Below are 25,583 nucleotides of genomic sequence, written 5' to 3' on the forward strand. Positions count from 1 at the left end.
AGAAGGAGAAGGAGAAGAAGAAGAAGAAGAAGAAGAAGAAGAAGAAGAAGAAGAAGAAGAAGAAGAAGAAGAAGAAGAAGAAGAAGAAAGAAGACAGAGAATGAGAGGTGTTGTTTTGTTTTTATTAGGGTGTCCTGCCACCTGGAATGGAAAGTAGGTGTTGCTGAGCTCAGAGGTCTCATATGGCAGCCAGATAAGATCCCAAGAAGCTCATGAGTCCAGCCTCCCAGATGTGGCTCCAATATTTGGTATATAGTATTGAGAATGCTCAGAACAGCAAGCATATTTCTATAAAAGTCTAACTACAACACATATCCCAAACCTAAATAAAACGCTTAAGTCATCTCTTATTTATGACCATCCTATTCCTCTCTTCCGATTATAGCATTGATGAAATCATTGTTTTGTACAGATTTACTGTTTCTCCACCCCACCCCCGCTCCCGGGGAGTTAAAAAATGATAATGTGTCTTTCTCCCTCTTTTAAACATATAAAATATTCCAAATACATACTCCTAAAATATAATATAGCAACAGTGAGATTACCAAACAAATTTAACACATGTTAGCACAACTTTAAGGTTCAGGACTATTTAGAACTATGCTCTCCAATATGGCAGCCACCAGCCACATGGTACTATTGGGCACCTGGAATGCAACTCATCTCAACTGAGATGTTTGGTAAGTACAAAATCTATGCTGGATTTTAAAGACCCAGTATGAAGAAAAAAGGTGAAATATCTCAGTAAATTTGATATGATTATATACTGAAATGAAATTTTTATATTGAGTTACATAAAGTATTTTAAAGTTGATTTGACTGGTGTTCTTTTGTATTTTTTTAATATGACTACTAGAAAATTCTAAATATATGACTCAAATTGTATTTTTATCGTCCCAAAGATTATTTAAAACAATACTGAATTACTGAACGTGGAGAGAGCAGATCATATTTACATAACATTCAGATACTGCTCTAGGTATCAGACTGAGGGCAGGTGAAATACTTTGGACCAACAGTGTCTCATAATGTCTTGAAATTTCCATTTTCAGAGCTATTAAAACTATTTTCTAAGACCTCAAAATATATTATTTAAGTTTTAAGAATTTTCATAATTCAATAATCTTTTTAAAGAGATAGGAAACAGGATTTGTAGCAATGTGAGAATTAGAAAGAAACAGAAGGGCTTCCCGGTATTGATTGGTGAGGAAAGACCCATATTTCCTACCTGTCCAAGACCTAATGGATTGCAAAGTCTTTTCTCCACAAACACATTCTAAACCTATTCAATCCATAACTTGAATCTAAACTTGAATGTGAACTTTACTTTGGCCAGATTTCCAAGGAATGAGCAAAACACTTTTATGCTGGGCACGGTAGTGCGCACCTGTAATCCCAGCACTGTGGGAAGCTGAGGCAGGAAGATCACAAATGCGACCCCTGGCCTAGGTAACTTATAGACTTAGAGCTCTTGTCTCAAGATAAATCTTTAAAAGGTGCAAAGGCCCTGAGTATAATTTCCAGTAATGGAAATTATTTAGTAGCTTATTTCAGTTTGCACATTTAATCTATTGATTCCCACGCTGGCTTCAGTGTTACCTTAACTTGTCATTGTACCTTTTCAGGCCCACTTGTAATACTCATTAGAAAAATTTCTGTTTGCAAAGGTTGCTTTGTTTTTCAAAATTAAATTAGTGAATAATCACCGATAATATCTTGCAACAGAAAATTCTTATTATTAAAATAGGTTTTTTGGATCCTCTTTAGGTTGGCTAAAATCTCTTTGTTAATGTAGTACTTACCTATATGGCTATCTCTCAATTGTATTACAATTGTGTTTACAACTGAAATGTTAAATAGTCTAAATAGTTAATTCAGATATTGGTTTCTACATTTATAAATATGTACAGATTAAATAACCACTTAAATTATTCACATCTGTTTAAAAGTATAAGAGGAGGACAAAACTAATTTTAAAAGATATTTCATTTTTAAAAAGTAGTTTATAAATCAATAAATGACATTTTTAGTTAAAATTAAAATTTAACATTAAAAAAGATAAAATAGTAAAAAGTAATTTTCCCTCTTTCCCAAACCTCTATCCCCTAATCCTTATCCCCAGAAACAGCTAGTGTTAAAAATGTCTTGAGTATCTTTCCCAAAAATATTCTGTGAGTTTGTAAATTAATAGACTATAACTGCACATGAATTTTCAAATGTAGGTATAAATATATAATCCCTTAAATAAAATGTGGTATGTCCATATAAAGTAATACTATTTGGCTAAAAAAAAGTAATGAAGTACTGCTACATGCAACAACATGGATGAACTCCAAAAACCATTTTGCTAGGTGAAAGAAGCCAAACACCAAAGTCCACAGAAATTGTACAATTCTATTTACATGAAACATCTGCATTAGATAAATCTGTAGATACATAAAGTAAATTAGTGGTTGTGAGGGGCTGGGGAAAAGGGAGAAGGGAGTGAGTGCTAAGGGGCACAGAGTTTTATTTTGGGGTGACAAAAGTATTTTGGGAGTAGAGTAGTTGCTTACCATGCACAAGATCCTGCATTTGACCCCCCAGCACCACCAATTAAAAAAAAGTTCTGAAAAATATGGTGATAGTTGTATAACATTTTTAAATTACTAAAACTACTGAATTATATGCCTTAAACTAGGATTAATATGATCAATTCTATATCAATTTTTTCAAATAAAAATATAACTTGACTTTATTACAGTTGGAAATATACTGCATATTCTGTTGAATTTTATTTTCCCTGAACAATATAATTTTTATATTTATAGAGTAAAAACTATCAATCTTTCTCTTATAGCTCTTGGATTGATGTATGTTTTACTTCCTTGCATATATTAAACATATTTATCTTAAACTCTGAGTCTAATCTAAATGTCATTATCTAAATACTCTACAAGTCCAATTTCATTATTTGTTACATGCCTCCATTTTCTTTCACATATCTTGTATCCTGTTGGGTCTGGTTATATTTATATTGAGTTCATGACATTGTATATGTAAAACTGCTGAAATAATTTCAGGCCTATTTTCCTCCAGAGAGAATTTAAATTTGCTGTTGGCAGGTAGCTAGGAGAACTAGCTACCTAGGATGATCTCAATTCAGTTTCAAGAATTAGGTGATGCAAAGTTGTGCTTCAGTCCCTGCAGAGTCAATCTATTTCCAGTTTACTCTCACTCCTGGGTTTCTAAACTGAGAATGAAAGTTTGCAGGTGATGTCAGAGAAAATGGTTGTGTAGAGAGCTCCACAGTCCCACCCCTCCATAGAAGTATTTAAAAATCTAGCAAAAAAAGAAAGAAAGAAATGTGTCAGAATCAAGTTTTTCAGGACTCTGGAAAATCTTAAAAGTTTATAGCAAGAAAATAAAACTGAATCGAGAAAAAGGAAACTTGGTGATGTGTCAGCACAAGCAGGAAATAAAGACCAAGACAGATTTGTAAATAGACTACCCAAAGAGTGAAGAAGTGCCCCAACATAGTGTCAGTCTACAAAAACACTGAGAGAGGCTTGTGTATTTTTTTCTCCTTCTTCTCCCCTTCTCTTTCTCCTTCTCCTTCTCCTCTTTTCCTCCTCCTCCTTCTTTTTCTTTTCTTCTTCTTCCTTCTGCCTTTTCTTTTCTTCTTTCTTCTTCTCTTCATCTTCCTCTTCTCCTCCTCTTTTTCCTTTTCTTAATGGTTCCTGGTGCTCAAGAAAGTCTCTATCAACACACTAACTGAACACAAGCTAAAGGAACAGAGATATCAGAAACCACAGACACAACTACACCTAACAGACATCTGCAGAAAAGCTCACCCAACAACAGCAGGCTGAACATTATTCTCAAGTACACATGGAATGTTCTCCAGGATATAACAGATATTAGGTCATAAAATAAGCCTTGGTAAATTTTAAAAGCTTGAAATCATACGAAGTATCATCTCTGACCATAACAGAATAAAACTAGAAATCAGTAACAGAAGCAAAACTAGAAAATTCACAAATATATGGAAATTAGACAACACATTCTTAACCAATGGGTTAAAAAAATTACAACAGAAATTAGAAAATACTTTGAGATGAATGAAAATGGAAATACAACATACTAAAATTTATAGCATATAGAAAAAGCAGTGCTCAGAGAATGCATGGATTTAGAAAGAAGGGCCTCAAATCAATAACCTATTAATACTTTATTGATCTAGAAAAAGAAGAGTAAACTAAACCTGAAGTTAGCATATGGAACAAAATAAGAATTACAGTAGAGATGAATGAAACACAGAGTAGGAAAAAAACAGAGAATCAACAAAAGTTGATTCTTCAAAAAGATCAACAAGATTATCAAACCTGTTCAAGACTAAAAAAAAAAACTGAGAAAAAAAATGCAAATAGCCAAAATCAGAAACGAAAGTGAAGACATTACCATTAACCTTAAAGAAATATTTTTAAAGATTATAAGAGCAGGACATTGTGGTGCATGCCTGTAATACCAGCACTTGGGAGGCTGCGGCAGGAGGATCACTATGAGTTCAAGGTCAGTCTGGCCTATACAGTTAAAAACTGTCTCAAAAAAAAGATTATAAAAGATACTATGAACAATTGTAAACCAAAAAATTAACTAAGATTAAATGGACAAATTCTTAAAAACACACAAATTACCAAAAATTGCCAAGATAGACTCAAGAAGAAATAGAAAATCTGAATAGATCTAAAACAAGAGATTCAATCATAACTCAAAAACCCCCTAACAAAGCAAAGTCCAAGATCAGATGGCTTTTTGATAAACCCTGTTAATACCAATCTTTCTAAAACTTCCCCCTCAAAACAGACAGAAAAAAATCTAATTCATTCTATAAATTAGAGGTTCTAAAAGACCAATATTATCCTGATACCAAAGCAAAAGATACTACAAAGAAAATTATAGACCAGTATCCCTTATGACTATACATGCAAAAATTCTTAATAAAATGGCAATAAATCACCCCCAACAGTATTTTAAAGAGATTCTATATGACCATGTGTAATTTGTCTCAGGAATACAAGAGGAGTTGAACATAAGATTAATCAATGCATTGTATCACTTAATAGAATGAAGGAAAATATATACACATACAGATCATCTCAACTGACATAAAAAACCATTTAACAGAATCCAATACCCTTTCTGATTTTTTTTTTTTTTTTTTTTTTGGTTTTTCTCCGGTACCGGGAACCGAACTCACAACCTTGCGCTTGCCAGGCAGGCGCTTTTGCCGCTGAGCTAAATCCCCAGCCCCCCTTTCTGATTTATTGTCCAGATGCTAGAATATAGCAGTGTGAGGAAGGGATGGAGGAAAGACCCAGGAAGAATCTGAAGTGAGAAGTGAAGCCCAAAGGGAAAGCAAAGACAGAGATTTCAATGAAGAAGGAAGTGGCAGGGGGCGCTTTTACCCTGAGCTCTGACTCACTGAATGAGAGGGGTGGCTTGAATCTGCAGATCCATGGTGACTACTGGTGATCTCAGAGGCCTCCAAAGAGAAATGCACCAGTGGAACAGAAAAATGAACACAGAGAACTGCAGTGGTTGGTGAGACATTTGGGTTCAGAAGTACCCCAGGAGAGGGAAATTGGCTGGAAGACATCTTGGAGAGAGGCCATCTGAGCTCATAATAGCTGCAGGCTGGCCCCTTCTAGCAGTTCCCAGTGTCAAGGTGACTCGGCTGAGTTCAAGTCAGCAGAAGGTCTGGGAGCTGAGTTCAAGCTGGCAGTGAGCTGAGTTCAAGCCTGCAGGAGGCACATGGACTGCGACAGGCTGATCAACCTGGCTTCTAGACTCATAGCCAGAAACCAGCCTAAACTTCAGTGGAACTAAAGGTGCAGCCTTGCTGGGATTATCCACTACTCCATTATAAAGCTATGGCTGACTTGCTGGGATTAATCCACTCAGATCTGGACTCTGTCTGCCCATGTTGTCTACCAGAGACAGAAAAGACACACCCTGAATTGGACATTTTTTCTTATTTTCTTCTTTCTTTTTTTTTTTTTGGTTCTGTTTTTTTTCTTGATCTTGTTTTTTTTTTTTGGTTTTTCTCCGGTACCAGGAACCAAACTCACGACCTTGCGCTTGCCAGGCAGGCGCTTTTGCTGCTGAGCTAAATCCCCAGCCCCTCTTGATCTTGTTTTTATGAGTATAAACAGGGTTTCTAGTTTTGTTGTTGTTGTTGTTCTGTTCTGGTTTTGTTTTTATCTCTTCCTTCTCTCATACCCTCCTGTCTTCTTCACTAGTTTCTCAAAATTTGTATAATCTCTTGCCCTCCAGCCTTGCTTCTAGTCTCTGCCTCCTATTTCTCTAATTTTTCCTGCCTAGCCCCTTTTAAATGTTCTCTTCTAAGAATAACATTGCCATACTGAGGGCTTATTTACTGTATATAATTGTCTGGTTCATTTTAGATTTTGATATATAAACACAAGTCTAGTTCATATGTTTAAAGGTGGCAAATTAATAGTTACCACAATTTGTAATTTTCTAGGCTGTGTTTGACACTATTGTTATTGTTGATTGTACTACTTTAGCCAAGGTGGCATAATTGTTCTAATCAATTGTTCTTCCTTGTATACCAAAACTGAGATTGCCTAAGGGTCATAAGCAATACTATAAGTCATTGTCAAAGAACCAGGTGTTAGGGAAGTAGGCAGCAACTTCTCATCTCTAATAAATTGAAGAGGCAAGATCCTGCAGCAGATGCAAAACCCAAAAGCCAGCTACACCTGGAAGACATCTCTCAGAAGTAGTAAGTTCCTAAGGGTTCTAAATACTAGCAATAAAGCTACTCGGTATAAGCAGTTTATAAGTACCAACCCTGGAATTAAACTAAAAAAGAAAGAAAATTAGGAGACACCTAAACAAGATGCAACCTCAGACATACAGCTCACCAAAAGCAAGCCCAGGGGGCAATGATGTGGCACAATTCAAAAGCCACCTACCTAGACTCTCAGAAGTGGTAACAGCAGAAGTAACAAAGCAGATGAACAAAGTTGTAGAAAAAACCAAATCAGAAATAATTTCTTAGATAGCTACAGAGATGGTCACCATAAGGAAAAACATGCTTAGTGACTCTAGAGAAGATCCAGATTAAAAAAATAGAGGAGCTTAGGAAAATGATGGAAAGAATGATATCCAACATAAAAAGAAATAGAATCCATGAAACATTTCCAGATATACTGGAGATTTAAAATTCCATTGAAAGTATATGCAGCAGAATGAGCCAGTGTGAGGACAGAATATCAGATCTGGAAGACAGAATTGCAGTTATTGATCATGAAAAGAAATATTTCTTCAAAATAGCAAGGGGCCATGAAAAAATCAATCCACAGCTGCTAGATGATATAAAGAAGATGAACAGAAGATTCAGTGGAGCCAATGAAAAAGCATGAGATAGAGCAAACAACATAAAAACACTGTTCACAAAAGTAATGCCAGAAAACTTCTAAGCAATCAAAAAGAATGACATACAGTAAATGAGGCATGTAGTACTCCAATTAGCAATGATAAAAAAATAACTTACAGCAAGGCATATAATAGTCAAGATTTCAGAAATTCAACACAAGGAGAGAATATTAAAATCTATTAGAGAAAAAAAATCACATAGAGGAAAGCCTATCAAAATCACAGCTGACTTCTCAGCACAAACTCTCAAGTCAAGGAGAGCTTAGAGTGAAGTATTTCAAGCCCTAAAAGGAAACAACCTCCAACTCACTTTGACATAACCCACAAAATTATCTTTCAAAATTGATGGAGAAATAAGATACTTCCATGAAAATAACACCTGAGGAAATTCACCAAATCAGTACTCCAGTATTCTGAAGGACAATCTAGAAAGAGATAACAAGGACTACACCTCCACGAACCCCAACAGAATGAATCCATCATGCAAGGCAAGCAGTTAAACAGGGGGAGGGACTAACAACAGGAAAAATAACATGACAAAGATAAGTCAATATATACCAGTTATAACCATCAAAGTTAATAGTCCCAATTCACCAATCAAAAGAAATAGACTGGCAGAATGGATCAAGAAGTAAGATCCAAGAATATGCTGCATACAGGAAACACATTTAACTCCAAAAGAAATTCATAGACTGAAAGTCAAAGGATGGAAAACAGTAGGCCATGAGAGAGGACCCCAGGAGAAACAAGGGGTAGCTACTCTATTCATAGACAAAATGGATTTCAAGCCAAGACTGATTAAAACAGACAAATAAGGTCACTACGTACTTGTTAAGGGAACAATCCAAGAATAAAAGATAACAATCATACATACATATGCACCAAATACCAGAGCACCCAACTATATAAGAACAGACATTAATGGACATGAAAAATCAAATAAACACTAATACAGTTGCAGTGGTGTACCTCAATACCCCGCTGTCACAAAGAGAAAGATCAACTAGACAAAAATCAACAAGGGAATGTCAGAACTGAACCAAGCTATTGAATAAATGGACTTAGTAGATGTCTACAAAGTATTCCACACCAGAATATTAGCATACATATTCTCAGCTGCAAATGGGACTTCTCCAAAATAGACCACATACTAGCCCATAGAACATGTTTAAGTAAATGCAAAGGAATTGAAATTATCCCATGCATATTATCAGACCACAGTGCAATAAAATTGAAAATCAATGGCAAAACAAAAACTTTATAAACATGTGGAAATTAAATAACATCCTGCTGAAAACCAATGTGTCACAGATGAAATTAAAGAAGAAGTTAAGTAGTTTCTACAATTAAATGACAATGCCAGTGGAACATACCAGAACTTACAGGATGCAATGAAAGTAGTCCTGAATTTATGGTTCTGAATACCCATATCAGGAAAACAAGGTAAACTCAAATGAACAAACTAATATTGAATGTCAAACTTCTAGAAAAATAAGAGCAAGTCAATCCCTAAGCTCATATGAGAGAGGAAATTATAAAGATCGGAGAAGAAATTCATGCCATTAACTAAGAAAATACTATGAATGGAGGAATTGGTACTTTCAAAGATTAAATACAATTGACAAAGCTTTAGTCAACCTTATTTTTAAAAACAAAAGGAAAAACCCAAGTCTATGCAATTAGGAATAAAAAGAGTGAGATAAAAAGAAATCTTGCAGAAATCCAGAAGATCCTCAATACATATCTCAAGAGAATATATTCTAATAAGATGGAAAACACAAAAGAAAGGGACAGAGTCTTACACACATATGAATTACCAATGTTGAATCAAGAAGACATAAAAATCCTTAATAAACCAATATCAGTCAATGAAATTGAAGTAATTAAAAACCTACCAACAAAAAAAGCCCAGGCCCTGATGGATTCACTGCTGAATTCTACAAGAAATTTAGAGAAGATCTAATGCCCCTACTCCTCAAACTCCTTAATGAAATTGAAAGGGAAACAATAATCCCAAACTCATTCCTGGAAGCAAGCATTAGCATGATACGAAAATCAAAGAAAGACCCAACCAAAAAACAAGAACTACAGGCCAATCTCCTTAAGGAACATAAATGCAAAACTCCTCAGTAAAATTCTGGAGACAGAATGCAGCAAATCATTAAGATTATATACCATGACCAAGTAGGATTCATTCCAAAGATGCAGGGATGGATTCAACACATGCAAATCAATAAATGTAAGGCACCATATCAACAAAATCAAGGACAAAAGCCACATGACCACCTCAATAGATAAAGAAAAGCTTATTACAAAGTCTAACACTTATTCATGATAAAAAACTCTACAGAAAATTAGAATAGATGGTCTTTATCTTAATCTGATAAAAGCCATCTATGACAAACCAACAGCCAACATCATACTAAATTGACAAAAACTGAAAGCTTTCACTCTAAAAGCAGGAACAAAACAAGGATGTCAGCTGTCACTACTCTTATTCAGTATAGTTATGGAAACATTAGCCAGAGCAATTAGAAAAGTGATAGAAATAAAAGGAATAAGGATAGGAAGGAAAGAACTTAATTTATCATTATTTGTGAATGACATGATATTCTACATAGAAGATCCTTAAAACTCCACCAAAGGACATAGATTTAATAACCAAATTCAGTCAAGTAACTGGATACAAAGTCAACACTCAAACATCAATAGCCTTCCTATACACAAATAGCAAACTCACTGAGAGAGAAATTAAGGAAACAACACCCTTCACAATAGCATCCAAAAAAATGAAATACCTAGGAATCAATCTAAAGAAAGGAAGTAAAAGACCCCTACATTGGAAACTACAGTACTCTGGAAAAAAAAAATCAAAGAGGATATCAGAAAGTGGAAAGCTATCCCTGGTTCTTGGTTAGGAAAAACCAATATAGTGAAAATGGCCATACTTACAAAATTGTGATACAGATTTAATGCAATCCTGCTCAAAATTCTAATACCAACCTCACAGAATTAGAGAAAACAATCCTAAAATTCATCTAAAAGTAGAAGAGACCTACAATAGTAAATGCAATTCTGAGCAACAAGGCAAGGCAGAGGCCATCACAATTTGTGACCTGACTTTATACTACAAGCTTCTGTGATTAAAAAAAAAAAAAAAAAAAGCATGGTACTGAAAAAAACCAGACATGAGGATCAAAGGAACAGAATAAGGGATATAGAAACAACTCCAAACATATTCAGTCACTTTATCTTTGACAAAGTGGCCATCTTTACAGAAAGATGGCCTCTGTAATAAATGGTACTGGAAAAACTGCCTTTCCATGTGCCAAAGATTAAAACTAGACCCATACCTTTCACCATGCACTAAACTAAAATCGAAATGGATCAAATATCTAAATATTAAAACAGAAACACTAAATCTGCTGGAAAATAGAATAGGTAGAACTCTTGAAGACATTGGTGTGGGGGAAGACTTTATGAACAAAACCCCAGTTACACAAAAACTATCACAAAGAATCAACAACTGGGATCTGATCTTATTTAAAAGCTTTTACACAGCAGGAGAAACCACCAACAGAATGAATAGACAACCCAGTGTGGGAAAAATTTTTTGCCAGCTGTTCCTCAGACAAAGGACTAATATTTACAATATATAAACAACCCAAAAAAAAAATCAGACCCCCCCCAAAACCCAAAGATCGAATCCAGAAATGGGCATCTGAAATGAATAGACACTTCTCAGATTAAGAAGTAGAAATGGCAAATAAATATATGAAAAAAATGTTCAACATCACTGATTGTGGAGGACCACCTGGGCGACTCTCCTTGAAGAAGGAGCAATTGTCTCCATTTTGGCTGAGCTTAACTCTATTTCCATGTATTGATGTGCACAGAGCTGGCTAGGACTTTTCCTTATCACTTTAATCAGCTTTAAACAATGCATATTGGTCTAGCCGAGGTGCGGACTGTAATAGTCACTGATGGTAGTAGTCTTTGAAGGTAGCAGGTGTGTTTCCCTGGAAACCCCCCCTCCATCGTTCCCTTGTGGGATGAAGAGCCAATGTGCCACACTGTTGGGTGGGATGGAGCCTTAAGATAGAGGTTATGACTTCCTGGGGCTTGAAAGATTACACATCAGAGCTGAAGCACCCACCTCAAAACATTAGACACTGTCTCAGTTGTGTTATGCAGATTACTCTTTCTGCATATCCTTCTCTCTGCATATTGCAGAGGTGATTTCAGGCCTCCTGCCTAGCCCAGCTCATGGCACTCACCTACTTCCCACGGTTCTCTTAGTCACTCATCCTCAAGCTACTTCTTCATGAATTAATAAAACCTGGGTTCGGTCCTGGGTGGAGGCCTTTATTCCAGATAGCAATCATTGTGGCTGGACTTAGGATCCGTTGGCTCCCCATAACTACAGATATGCCTTAGTGTCTTTATTCTCACCATGGCTTGCACTGGAAGTGGTAGATTGGAATTAACTCACCAGAATTCCAATAACTTTTCCACGGGATTACAAATATAAACTTCCTGGGTGATGAGGACCCGACAAGGCTGTCTTTAACTGATCATTCAAGAGACGTAAGTTAAAACAATACTGAGATTCCATCTCACTCCAAAAAGAATGACTATTATCAAGAAATCAACCAATAACAAATACTGTGAAGCTATGGGGAAAAAGAAACTCTTCACTATTGATGGGAGTGTAAACTGGTGCATCCACTGTGAAAATCAATGTGGAGATTCCTCGAAAAACTAAAACTAGAGGTTCCATTTGACCCAGCTATTCCTCTTCTTGGTATTTTCCTGAAAGAATTAAAAGCATCACACCACAACGATATATGCATACCCGTCTTTATAGTGGCACAGTTTGCAATAGTTAAATCTTGAAAACAGCCCAGATGCAAATCAACCAATAAATGGGTAAAGAAGATGCGTGTTTTTAATATAATGGAGTACTACTCTGCCATAAAGAAGGATAAGATTGAGACATTTCTAGCTAAATGGATGCAGTTTGAGGCCATATGCTTAAGTGAAACAAATTGGACACACATGTGTAAATAGCATATGGTTTCTATGCTCTGAGAAACCGAAAATGTAAATAAAGACTAAAATGTATGGTAGATATTGGGAAATGGGAAGAAAATGTTCAAATAAGAAGTGGAACACAGGGTGGTGGCAAGGAAAGAAGGGAGAAGGAAAAAATAGAAGGAAAAATGGAAACAAAGCTTTTGTAAGAGGGGCAATAGGGAGGGGAGGGGAAGAAGAAACAAGATATACCGCATACAGGTACAAACTCCCTATGATGAATGTTATCATTATATATATCTAAGATGTACCAATAAAATAAAAAGAACCAAAAAGAAATAATGATTCATATTGTGACATGGATGAACCCCAAAAAACTAAAGTGTAAGAAGCTAAACTCAAAAGGCCACATACTATATAACTTCATTTATGTGAAATACATAAAATAGGCAAATCCACACCAACAGAAAGTAGAATAGTGGTTGCCTAGTATAGGAGAGGAGGGAATGCCAAGTGAGTGCAGCTTTTCTTTTGGGAATGATGAAAATGTTCTGTAATTAGATATTGGTGGGGATTGTACAATCTTGTGGGTATACCAAACATCACCAAGCAGTATACTTTAAAATGGCGAAGTTTTGGGTATATGAATCTTATCTCAGGAAAAAAAAGGAAATATTGTTAAGCATAGATTGCTGGGCACCTGAAAAGACTTCCTATTTAATAGGTTTTTACAAAGCGAATGGTAACGTTCACATAACATGAAACATTTTCCCAAGGAAATACATTTCTGCTGTGCTCTTTTCATTCACTCATGCATTCATTTGTCCACTCAATAAACCTCCACCGAGCACCCGTTATGTACAAGAATGAGGGCAACTTCTACTTCCACTTGCCTTTTGATTCTTGAAGGCCTCAACAAGTAAAACGATATCAGTAAAACTGAGGGGAAATTGCAGTCGTGGACCATCGTAGGAATCTGGGACCTCTATCAATCCTATATACTCCTGTCTATCCTTGGTGTTTTCGAGAAGTTGATTTGATAAATCTGGAAAAGGAAAAACAGAAGGTGTGATGAGGAATAGGAATCAACACTCTAATACTTAAATTTAATGAAGATCTCTGAATACCTAACCCATGTAAGGCACTGCGCTAAATGTTATGAATACCGAGATAATCCACATATAACAATGAGGAGTGACTGATTCTGAGACCAGAAGGTACATTCACTTGTACCCACATCATTCCTTCCTTGGATAAGTTTTGTCAAAGTAGTGAGTCCATAATCAGTGGAGAGAAGGAAAAACACAGTAAAAACTGATTAATCAAAGCATTTTAATACTCTGAATTTCTAGCTCTAAATTTTTGCCTACTCTTTTATCTTAGGTCATTATGAATAGGGATAAAAACATAATAATGCACTGTATTTGGTTCAGACATCTGCTGCTATTCAAGATCTACAGAAAAATTAAACTGTAACATTTAATTTTCCCATGTTAAACACTTCAGAGGATTTTACTTAGTCATAATTGATTTGTTTCTCTCTTCAAATAAAAATTAATTTTCTGACATGATTTTCATTCTTTATTGGTAATGAAGCTGATAAAGTGGCAAACCATAGGCAGAAAAACCAAAAGGTCTCCCTCTCCTTTCTCTGTCTCTGTCTCTATCTCTGTGTCTGTCTGTCTGTCTCTCTCTGACAGACATTACTGTATAGTAACAGACTGTTTGCCGTGTCCATTTTAATAGGTTCTGAGAGCCACCGTCATTTCTTGCTAGATTGACCACGAAATAGCCCAAAACCAGAAATCCAGACAATTCAGACAGAGAAAGATGAAAAGGGATAGGGCAGACTGATTGCAAAAGTGGCTTCAATTCTCTATCCCAACATCTACCCATAATTTTTAATATGTGGCCTCATAACTGTTCTTATCAAGCGTATTTTTCTGTCCCTTAAAGCAGGGCTGGGCTCATTATTTATACTGGCTTGAAGAACATGGTAGAAATGATACCCACCAGCTCCAAGTCCAGGTCTCTGAAAGCCTCGTATGCATCCATGCGCTCTTTTGGAACCCTGAACTTAGGCTAGCCAAGTGAAAGGTTCGAGATCATGTGGGGCAGAAGTGAATCATCCTGGCCAGGGCTATTCTAGATCAGCCAACAGCCAGCAAACCTCCACATACGTGAGTAAACTCCAGCCAAAACCCTTAAAGCTGTTTGCTAACATTACAAGAGGTGCTTAGCTAATCTGTACACTTCCTAGAAAAAAGAAATGCTTATTATATGTCACTAAGTTATTGTGGTTAATACACAGCACTATTTCAGTGAGAGATATACCAGAGGATAATGACAAACTGTTCAACTCATTAACACTAAGTAAGGTCATTCATCTGAAGTTCTCTGCAAATAGCTTCTATCGTTTTTAATAATTTAGAGTGGTCAGGTTCGGAAGGTATGTCCACAGATGTAGACAGAATACATTATTTTCATGACCCAGTTATGCTGAGAGATTACAGTTGAGAACTAAACTTGTCTAAAGTCATAATATTTGGTAAAAAAAATTTTCTAAAGTCATAATATTTGGTTACTTTAAAAATATTTTCTGAACTGTTGTGTAACCCAGTATTTTTTGGTAATGTTTGATAATGTTCTATAAGAAGTGGAATTTAGGAGTAATAATATCTGTTTTTAATATGGTCCAGGAGAGTTGTTTTTCTCACCTAGATTTTGTTTGAGATTTAAGAATAACAAGTCATTTTTATTTATGTTAGAAATTAAAAGTGCAAAGCATCTCAGTAAACTTTATCTCAGGTTCGTTATGTGAACCTGAGGCTAAATAGTCTACTTAGCCTTCTCAGTGATCATACCACTCATTTCAATTTGGTAGTCATTCTTTGAGATGAATTTTGCTTCAAAGATATATTTTTTTTTGACTCTATATATTGAACTATGAAGCAATTCTTAGAGAAAACCAACACACTCCTTCCAACAATGCTCTACACCCCACCCAGCAGTTTCACTGCATTTTGTAACAGATTTGTAAAAATTATTTTCTGTTACAGAATCTAAGAAATAAAGTGAATATAGAATTCATGTAAAACTAGGGGATTTTGTTTTTTAGATGGGGAGGAATTTTAGGACATGCTTGTAGTATTCATGAGAAAAGTAGTGTAGCTTTGAAGCAGGCCTGACTTAGAAACCCAGATGGGGAGAGAAGGAAGAAAAGATGTTGAAGATGTACATCTGCATATGGGGCTGTCCCACCGTATTCCTCTACCAAATTCTCAAAGGCCTGGCAACCTCATTAGTCGCTTTCTCTGTTGCTATACTTTGAGCATGATCCTCCTCAGATATGGTAACGCTACTAAATATAGTTGAAGGTTCCACCAATCTAAACTGCCACCCTTGGACCGCATATCTGCTCACACTAAGGGAGAAGATTTCCTGTTCCACTCCTAGCACTCTACGGTTTGGCATTTATTTATTGTTCTTACTGTTTCCTCTCCTTAGGCTTCCTCTCTTCTGTCTTTCTATTCTTTAGATAATTTTTACTTAGCCTTCAAATTCAGCAACTCATCCAGGTTGAGCCTCAAACCCCACATTGTCCATGGCACCACATTGGTAATGATGATGATGATGATGACAACAAGAGCTCCCACTTACTGACTGCTTACTCTGTGCAAGGCACTGCTCTAAACTCTGCATGCATATATTCGTGTAACGATCACAACTACTCTATGAGATAAATATCGTTATTTCCTCATTTTTTACATGAGGGAAGTAGAGCACAGTAGAAAGATGGAACCAAATCCCAAACAAGATGGCCTTGAGCTCAAAGTCTTCACCATTATACTTTTACTACATATTTTAAAATATATTTATCTTATACTATATGTAATACAATTTACACGCTTATAACTGATTTATTGAGGAATTCCAATTTGTGAGGTATAAATAAGAAATGACTTCATTTTCCCAATCATTGCTTTCACCCATGGTCTGTCAGCTCATCTCTGGGCTGGGGATATAGCTCAGTGGCGTAAATGCCTGCCTGGCAAGCACAAAGTCCTGAGTTTGATTTCCAGTACCAAAAAATAAAAAAATAAAAAAAAATAAAATTAGTCTTCTCCCCTTTTCCTATTGGCTAACTGATACAAGCTAATTCCATCATTTCTAGTGATTACAACTCAGTATTGTTGTTTAAGAACTAAATAAAAATTTATTATTCTTCTTTTTTAAAAATAAGCTCAGTTTGGTCTTTCCTTCCTTACACTTGATGACCCCCTTCTTTATAAAGTTCAGTGATTGATATATGCCAAAGCACCATTTCCCTAAGCTAACTCTTAATTAAAACTACTCAATATGAATATCAATCAATATCAAATCATTATTCTTTTGCTGGTTTTTAGCAACATAACAAAGAATAATGTAGATTCTCTTCCAGTAGCTACTGTTTGTCACATATGAAAACAATGAAAAAGCTTTAACATTTCTATGCACATACTGTCCTTGTGGGCTACAGATATTTTAACTAACAACAATATGTCAATGCATGTCAACAATATATGAAGATTTGTGCACTGTGCAATTAGAATTAATCCTTAGCTGTTTGATTTAGAGTTTTATCAACATGAATCTAACTAATAAAATCTTGAATTACAACCAAATAATACCTTTACAAGTTGTTCTAAAGAAAATACCTCAAAAATACCACCCACACACAATCTTTTCTTTGGCCCAGTACATACTCAAACTCTAGACAGGGAAAAATTTAAAGCACATAATGAAAAAAACAATTGATGCCTCCACTACCTACATATCACTTTGAAAACTAGCTCTAGGTATTGCTGGAGAAAGAAAAGCACCAAATGAACCACATTTAGAGCTATTTCACTTCCCAATTAGGAATATGGATTAAAACCTTGGTGTCTAGATAATAAATTCAATGTGACAAAATAACAGTTCATAAAATTCATACTTATTACTGATTCTTTAAAACTCAAATAACTAGGAATGGGAGGATATTTCCTTAGTATAATTTTTAAAATTTAAATAAACAGTAATTTTTTTCCATTAAATCATCAACAAAACAAGAATGCCCATTTCACTATTTCATTTTAATATTGTTCTGCTATCTCCAACCAAGACAATAAGACATGAAGCTGAAATAAAAGTGGTAACAATTAGATATAAAAATAAAGGTATTTGTTGCCAATATTATTACTATACTCAAGAAAATGAACTGAAAATCTCCAAGAACCAACAGAAGAATTATACAAAATGCAGAGTGAATCACACTGGTTCCAATCACAGCTTTACCGATGCGGAGGTGAATAACCTTGGGGGATTACCCTCTAAGCCTCAGACTCTGTATTTATGAAAGGAGAAAAATAATAATAACTTCATGGATTTGTCATGAAAACTAAATGAAATGATGCATTTAAAGCACTTAAATACATGGAACATGGTAAACATTTAATAAAAATATGCAATTTAATAAAAATCAGCAATAATTTTCATTAATATTCTAGTCAATAGAAGTACTAAATAAGATAAATAGACATAAGTGAAAAGTTTTCCAAAATACTACCAATAGTCAATAGGAAGATATCACAAGAAAACTAACCTACCACCATGGTAGTAAAACATAAAAATACCCCAGCACTGTCAAAGATAAAAATTCATAAATGATGGCATGTGTATATATATATATATATATATATATCCTATAGGATATTTTGGCTGATGGGAAACAAAGAAAAGTGAAAACAACACTTGTACATGCCCCATCCCTCTCCCACCATACGTCTCTCTTCAACTTACTGCTAGATACGGCAGTTGGGGCTTCCTGCCTGGGAAGAGCCTAATGTAAAAAGTAGACTAAGAAAGTTTATGGGAAATCACTACTCTCCATCACACTTTTTAAATTCGTTTTACAGTGACATAATTGATTTCACAAAAGAGGTGATGAGATTGCAAAGACAAGTACTGCTTTCAGGTTACCTTTCACTTCTGGAATACCCAAAATGTCTCAAGATACTCTGTGCCTCAAAATTCAATCCATCCACCTGTTCTCAATATCTGGGAACTTTAAATAACCTTCTGGTACCTAAGAATACCCTGTTTAGGGATCTCAGAATTTCAGTTAAGCAGATCTAGTAAGGGTTATCTGGAACCCTCCCATCAAAGAGGGCATTAGAAATCAACCAATGGCAATAAGAAGTCAAAGAAGCCGGGCTCAACAGCATATATCTAGCTACGCATGGTGGCGCATGCCTGTCATCCCAGCACTCTGCAGGCCGAGGCAGCAAGATTGCCTTAACTTTGAGGCCAGCCTGAGCGCCAAGGCAGCCTGAACTACACAGGGAGATTCTACCTCAAAGAAAGAACAAAAAAAGAATATATATTGTATGTTTTCTTTTATATTAAAAAAAACCTCAAAAGAGGCAACACTAATCTAGGGTGTGGAAGTTCAGAAAATAGTTACAGAGTAGAGTAGAGGCTGGGTAGTAACTGGAAGAGGGCGGGAAGGATTCTCTATGACTTTGATCGTGTTTCTTTTCTTGTTCTGGGTGCCTAGTTTATGGGTGTTTTCTTTGAGAAAATGTATTGTGTCCCTCCCTGCAAAGTATGTTATACTTTCAAAAAATCACTATTATCTTCTCTGATAAAAAATATTTTGTTATATTTTAAAAATCACTTGCAAAATAATTTTAGTGCAGATTTTTAAAAATACAGAGTCTGAGTAAATATCTGTGGGCTGGAATCCGACCACCCGTGGTTCTGAAACTCTGTAAGTGACTGATGAGATGAGGCTAGGTGGAATTATATTAGAACAGCAGAAAGAGTCCTATTTCATCACTATGTTTCCTCTCAAAAACATTTTTGCCAAAAGCACAAAGCACAAGCAACTGTCTTCGGACTGCAATTATCAAAAAGGAAGAAAATGGCAAAGTATCCTCTTTCACCCACTCCCCGCTCCTCAGGTTTCCACCATGCAGAAAGTTTGTGCAGATCATTAAATGCCTTAATTAGTGTCATACCCGTGTTCTTATCTCAAATCATGAAATTAAAACACTATGCTTTCACCACTTCGAAGTGGTTTTTTCCACATTACTTAAAACATGCTCCTAGATATCATACACATTTTAAGTAGAACAAAAAATAGCTCAAAGTAAAGGAAAAAATGAGTTTTTAAGTCTTGTACTGACCTTGGAGCTATCAGCCAGATCTTAATTTTCAGGAGAACTACATACCTTGTGAATAATTACAGATTTAAAATAATTTTTGAACCACACCTATATTGCCTGTCTCTGATTCAGAACGACTCAGTAGAGGATAGAGGATAGAAACAGACAGACAGGTAGCCCTCTTATGCTGCTGTGACAGAATATCACAGACTGGATAATTTAGAATGAACACAAATTTATTTGACCAAGGGTTCTGGAGGCTGGAAAGTTCAACATGAAGGGGCTGTGTCTGGTGAGGGCCTTCTTCCTATGCTAAAAATACAGCGTGGCTGAAGACATCATATGATGAGTACATATGTGCAAGAAAGAGGGCAGAGAGTGAATTTATAGTTTATAGGGACACCACTCTCATGATAATGAACCCATTCTCCTGGTAATGGCCCTAACCCATACAAGAGGGCAAGGCCCCTTATGACTAATTACCTCCCAAAAGTCCCACCTCTTAACACTGCTGCACGGGGGATTAAGTTTCTAACACATGAACTTGGGGGGGCATATTCAAACTGCAGCTGATAAACACATAGACGGGAGAGAGAGCGAAGGGGATGGGGAGAGAAGAACATAGAAACAAGTTGAGGTCAACTGTATTTAACCTGCTACGTTCACCCAGATTTACTGGGTGATGTATATATTCATGATATTTTAATTTCTCAGCACTGACAGTTTGTGACTGAAAAATAAGATCTTTACTGGGCTACTGCTGTGCATCCACACACTGGTTCAAGAGAGGAATTCAACAAATGAATGCTGAGTGAAGTCTAATTCAGTTGTTTAAAAAGTGAAAACATTATGTCAATTTAGCAGGCACCATGCAGGCAGGGAAAAGCCAGCTGAACTGATTTCACCAGTTGCTGGGTGCCACACAGACAAGAAAAGATGGGTATCTTTTTAATTTCTTGGTGTTTGCCCATCTTCAGGATTTACACTTCTTGAGGAGGGCATTCAGTATGTAATGATTGCTTTGCGAAAGACTAAACTATTTGCTTACCTGGATCGTCCTTACGTATTTGTGTGTAGTTTTCCAACATGAAGGAGAAGAAGTCAGATAGCTGGACAAAATAAAAATACATTAATCAATTAATGAACCCGAAACAGTTACTGCAGCAAGTGCCATGTGCAAGTCCCTTACTCTCCTCGGGCATTCACCTCCCAGCTGCTGCTGGTGCGAAGGGTCCCACAGGTCCCTGCCCTTGCGGTTGGGTAGCACTGCCTCGCCCCTCCCCGGAGGCTGCTCTCAGACAACTGAATGAAGCACCCAGTCCCCCCACCTCCCTGTCCCTACGTGGGACAAACGCATGCATCTCACACTTGAGAGCTCCCGATGGGATCAGTCTAAAGTTAGAGCTCTCCAGAAGCACATTTTTGCCTGACTTCTCCCTCTTATCATGCTTTCCTCACTGGGTTACAGATTTTTCCTGAGAACACTCCCTCCACAAGTCAGTTGCATCAGAATCCTTGTCTCAGACTCTGCAGTTCTGTCTAAGACAGCTACAAAATTTTCTTCATTATGATTGTTTCTTTTCACTTTGGTGGTAAGATCAGGCAGTGCTTAAAAGACAGGCAACGCTGGAGCTCTTAATTAGGGAAAAGGGAACATTTGATTGAATCCCAGTGTACCATTTTAGTAGCTGCCAAGAAGAAATCCAGAAATTTAACTTTTTGAAATTTTCTTAATTATTTTTAAAGGTCACAATGTGTTACAAAACATGATTGTTAAAAACTACAAACAATACCGAATGAAAATGAGAAATCCCTCTTAACATCCCCTCCTCCCCATCAGCACTACTCTGTACCCAGAGCTAGCCACTGTAAACAATTTGCTGTGTACCTTTTTCCAGAATTTTGTTGCATGTTTAATTTTCTTTCACCTATGTGGGATAAACTCTCTGTATTATCCTACAAGGTGATTTTTCATCAACAACTATTTTAGAGATATTTCCAACATCATTTTTATTGTTAAAAATGCCCATTTTATTAATAAGTATTAAAGTTGGGTTTATGAATCTTTGTGGCAAGATTTTAAAAGGCCTTTCTTATTCATGTAGATTTTCTTCCAGAATTTTCGTAAGTTTGTTCTGAGGAAATTCTTCCACTTGTTTAACTCCCTAAAGTATTTTTTCCCTTTATAAAGGAACTACTTTCCACTAGGGCAGATACACAAAAATAGAATAAGACTATTTTTATTAGTTAACTAGACATCTGGTAGCCCTGTGAAAAATGTAAACTTCAAAAGTGAGAAACACCATCCTCTTCCCAAATTACACTCTCTCAACAGCTTGCTCCAAGGCAATGTCACATCTTCTATTAAAGTCTTTCATGCGGGGCATGGTGGCACATGTCTGTGATCCCAGTACTCTGGGACACTGAGGCAGGAGGATGGCAAGTTGGAGCCCAGCCTGCACGAGACCCTGTTTCAAAATAAAAAATGAAAAGGACTAGGGATGCAGTTCAGTACAAAGGCCCTGGGTTCAATCCCAAGTAACTACCAAAAGGAAAAACAGAAAAACCTTTCACCAAGGTTTGACGCAAATTTTCATTCTTTCAATAACAAGAAGTAAAAGGAAGCATTTTACCAAAAAGAGACACTTTTGCAAAACAGACCTGCATTTGGCTTTGTTCATCAGCATATTCAACGGACTCAAAGATGGCAAGGGCATATTGCAGTCTGGCCCTCAGCCGAGCTCTGTAACCTCGGTACCAGTTCTGGATGACTAATGCGGCTTTCAGCGCTGCGGACACACAGGATGTGATAGTCAGAGAAAAAGCAGTTACTATGCAGCTCTTGGGGGAAAATAGGTGCTTTAACAAAAAACAATCAGTCCACTTGGATTCCTAGGTCCTGCAAATGTAAAAACTGCAACGAGATTGCCTTTATGTTTTTTTATGAAAATGTCCTCAAGTCGCAAACACTGAGAGAATAATGGTGACATAGCCATTAAGGGTAGAAATTTCAGAATAAGAGTACCTAAATTTGAGAAAGTTCAAAATAAGAGTGCTTATCTGCTAATTACTGTCTGTGTGACTTTTGGAGGTTCTTAAAACTCTCAGCACTTCGGATTCCTCATCTGTAAAATGAGGATAATAACAGCACCCACCTCTGGCACTGCTTCACTATAGTGTATTCTTCAAAGCAATATCTAAAAGGGAGACATATGAAGGGCTGGGGATATAGCCCAGTGGCAGAGTGCTTATCTAGCATGTACAAAGCCCTGAGTTCAATTACCTGCACCCTTAAATAAAACGATTTTTAAAAAAGAAACATAATGGAGATGCAAATGCTTCTCTGTGGCAGTAGGGAGTCTCATACCACTACAGCCTGGCTGTCCGTCCCTAGGAAATGGAAGGTGTATCTGTGATGGGTGTGCACCATGGACATCATGCCACAATTGAAGCAATACTAAATAAACCCATAGTAACATGTGTAGGTTTTAAAAACAGCACTTCCACTAAAAAAGTTATTAAAAGTCAGACACAGAAAGAAATATAACATAATACCATTTTATATCAATTAAAATATATATAGACAAAATCACAATATGCATTTCAAAAAATATAAAGAAAAGAAAGATACTACATGCAGTAGATTGGTTATTTATAAGGGAGGAAAATGAACATGGTAAATGGACAAAAGGGAATAAACAATATAATCAGTATAAGGAAAGGGACTTGAACAGACCAATAATGGCAACATACAGTGAATTGAGAAATTTGATTCACTCTACTTTCTGTACCTGAGAGCCAGTAAGCAAAAGCCAGATAAATAACATGCCTTACTCCCTCACAGAGTTACTTAAAGACAAAATGAGACACCACAGGCGAAGAGCTAAGCCTAATGCTTGCTGTGAAGCATATACTAAACAAACAGCAGCTCAAAGTATTATTTTGTTTGTGGACTATTCAGGCACACCATCTCTTGTGTGGAGCTGACTAGCCTTTGAATCATCCTGTAGTTTTACAGTATTAAAGAAAGATCAGGTGAGAGATAATGAGGTTTAAAATATAGTCTCTTATGCCTCCTCGAGTTTTAGAGTGAAGAAAAATCAACAACAGCTGGCTCCTTTTATTCACACTGTCATTTTTCCCAGTTAGTACATAAGAATTACGTGCTGACTATAACAAGAATATTCTGAAATCAGAGGTCCTGCCTCCAATAACAGCATCCTTTGTTTCGATACTGTGTGGTACACCACATATCTGCCAGGACCCAGTCACTCTAGAATGATGGGTTCCAAAGACTCTTGTTTCATTGTTCAGCTTCCAGAAAATTTGGGGAAAATAGACTTCAGGTCAAGTATCATGATCTTTACAGAGCAATTTGTTCAATATTACAAAGCAAATAAGTGGTAATACCATGGCCAAAGTTTCGAGTGTTCTCTAGACAGCATTATGGAGAACCCAGGCTCAGCTGAACTGCCTGTTCCATGGGACAGTACTGTCATATGAACCAATCCTCTCCCCCCAGGGATCCTTCTATTTTCCAAGCACAATGATGCCATTCCTGTGAGATGCACTGAGAACTTACTGACAGCCAGGCACTCTGTGAGTTCCGGCAGTCCTCACAACACTGTGAAACAGAGAGGCTGAGGAACTGACTTAGGCTCATTTAGCCAGCAAGTGGAAATGGACTGCAAAGATTGGAACTCAGATCTGATTGACTCCAGAGACCAAGATTTTCAACTCTCAAGAGCTATTGGCTTTTTCTGAGTCTGAGTTTCTTCATCTGCACAATAATGTAGTGGCAAAAATGATGACCGACGTCTCTTCTGTTTAGTTTTAACAACCTCAGTAATAAATAGCTGTTTATTATTTCTAATTATCAAATAGCTACCATGTGTTAAGGATCTACTGCAAGACATTGAGTGTCCACAAGTATTGTCAGCTCCACATTATACTACACAGGAGGAAACTGGGAGTTCAGAGCAGCAAGTAAATTGGCCCAAGTCACTTACTTAAAATACACTCAGGTCTACACTAAAGTCAGGAAGCTAACCCACATCTTGGGAATCAGTCACGTCTGTCTTTGCCCACACTCCTGTATCTGAGCACAAATGCCACTTATCCAGCTGCCCTGTGTCAACTCCAATCCCACCCTTCTCCAGCCAACTCAGCAGTACTGAGGTCAGACTCTGCAGACCCAATTCAGTTTTGCCAGCTGCTCATTGCTAAGACCTTGTCAATAAAGCAGGACAGGAAGACTGTGAGACCAGAGGAGGGATAAGGGCCACCCTCCATCTTTCTTCCTGCTTCATATTCCCAGGAGGGTAACCTACCAGTCTTCATCCACTGCAGCAACAGTTGAATCCAGTTTGTAGTTTACCCAGCACTTGCAAAACCAGCCCTGTGGGGGCTGGGGATTTAGCTCAGCGGCACAGTGCCTGTCTGGCAAGCGCAAGGTCATGAGTTTGATTCCTGGTACCGGAACAAAACCAAAATATAAAAAATTAAAAATTAAAAACAACCCAGCCCTGTGACAGGCCCTAAGTCACCATCTGGCAGTACTCATCAAAGGGCTGAGGTTGCTTTGCGGGGCGTTCCTCCAAGGTTCTTTCTTCTGAGGGGAGAGATTGCTCCCACAGGTTTATTTAGATATAATTAGCAAAAATTGAATATACTCAACGTATACAGTATGACACTTTTATTTGAGGCAGCTAAGTTAGATAGAAACTAATATACACTCAGAGAGGGACTGGGCTCTCAAGGAAGTCAGTAAAAAATAAAGACATCAGAATTGTGTCTGGAGGCCTGTAATCCCAGCACTTGGGAGGCTGAGGCAAGAGGATCGTTGCGAGTTTGAGACCAGCCTGGGCTACAAAGTGAGCTCAAGGCCAGTCTGAAGCGCATAGCGAAACCCTGTCTCAA

General features: G+C 36.9%; 1 protein-coding gene across 4 annotated transcripts in view; it reads right to left on the minus strand.

Annotated features, from left to right (window-relative positions):
• The window catches only part of Ppef1 (protein phosphatase, EF-hand calcium binding domain 1), a 163,814-nt gene that overhangs the window by 71,286 nt on the left and 66,945 nt on the right, over positions 1–25,583 (minus strand). For all 4 annotated transcript variants that reach the window (XM_013509899.1, XM_005414441.1, XM_013509901.1 and 1 more), the window contains exons 4-6: positions 22,326–22,453; positions 20,713–20,773; positions 13,371–13,522 (exon numbers count right to left, since the gene is read on the minus strand). In XM_013509899.1, coding sequence (XP_013365353.1) covers positions 13,371–13,522; positions 20,713–20,773; positions 22,326–22,453 — 341 coding nt within the window. The remainder of the gene's footprint in view (positions 1–13,370; positions 13,523–20,712; positions 20,774–22,325; positions 22,454–25,583) is intronic.

The sequence above is a fragment of the Chinchilla lanigera genome, unplaced genomic scaffold (assembly GCF_000276665.1).
Source record: "Chinchilla lanigera isolate Chin_1 unplaced genomic scaffold, ChiLan1.0 scaffold00185, whole genome shotgun sequence".
NCBI lineage: Eukaryota > Metazoa > Chordata > Mammalia > Rodentia > Chinchillidae > Chinchilla > Chinchilla lanigera.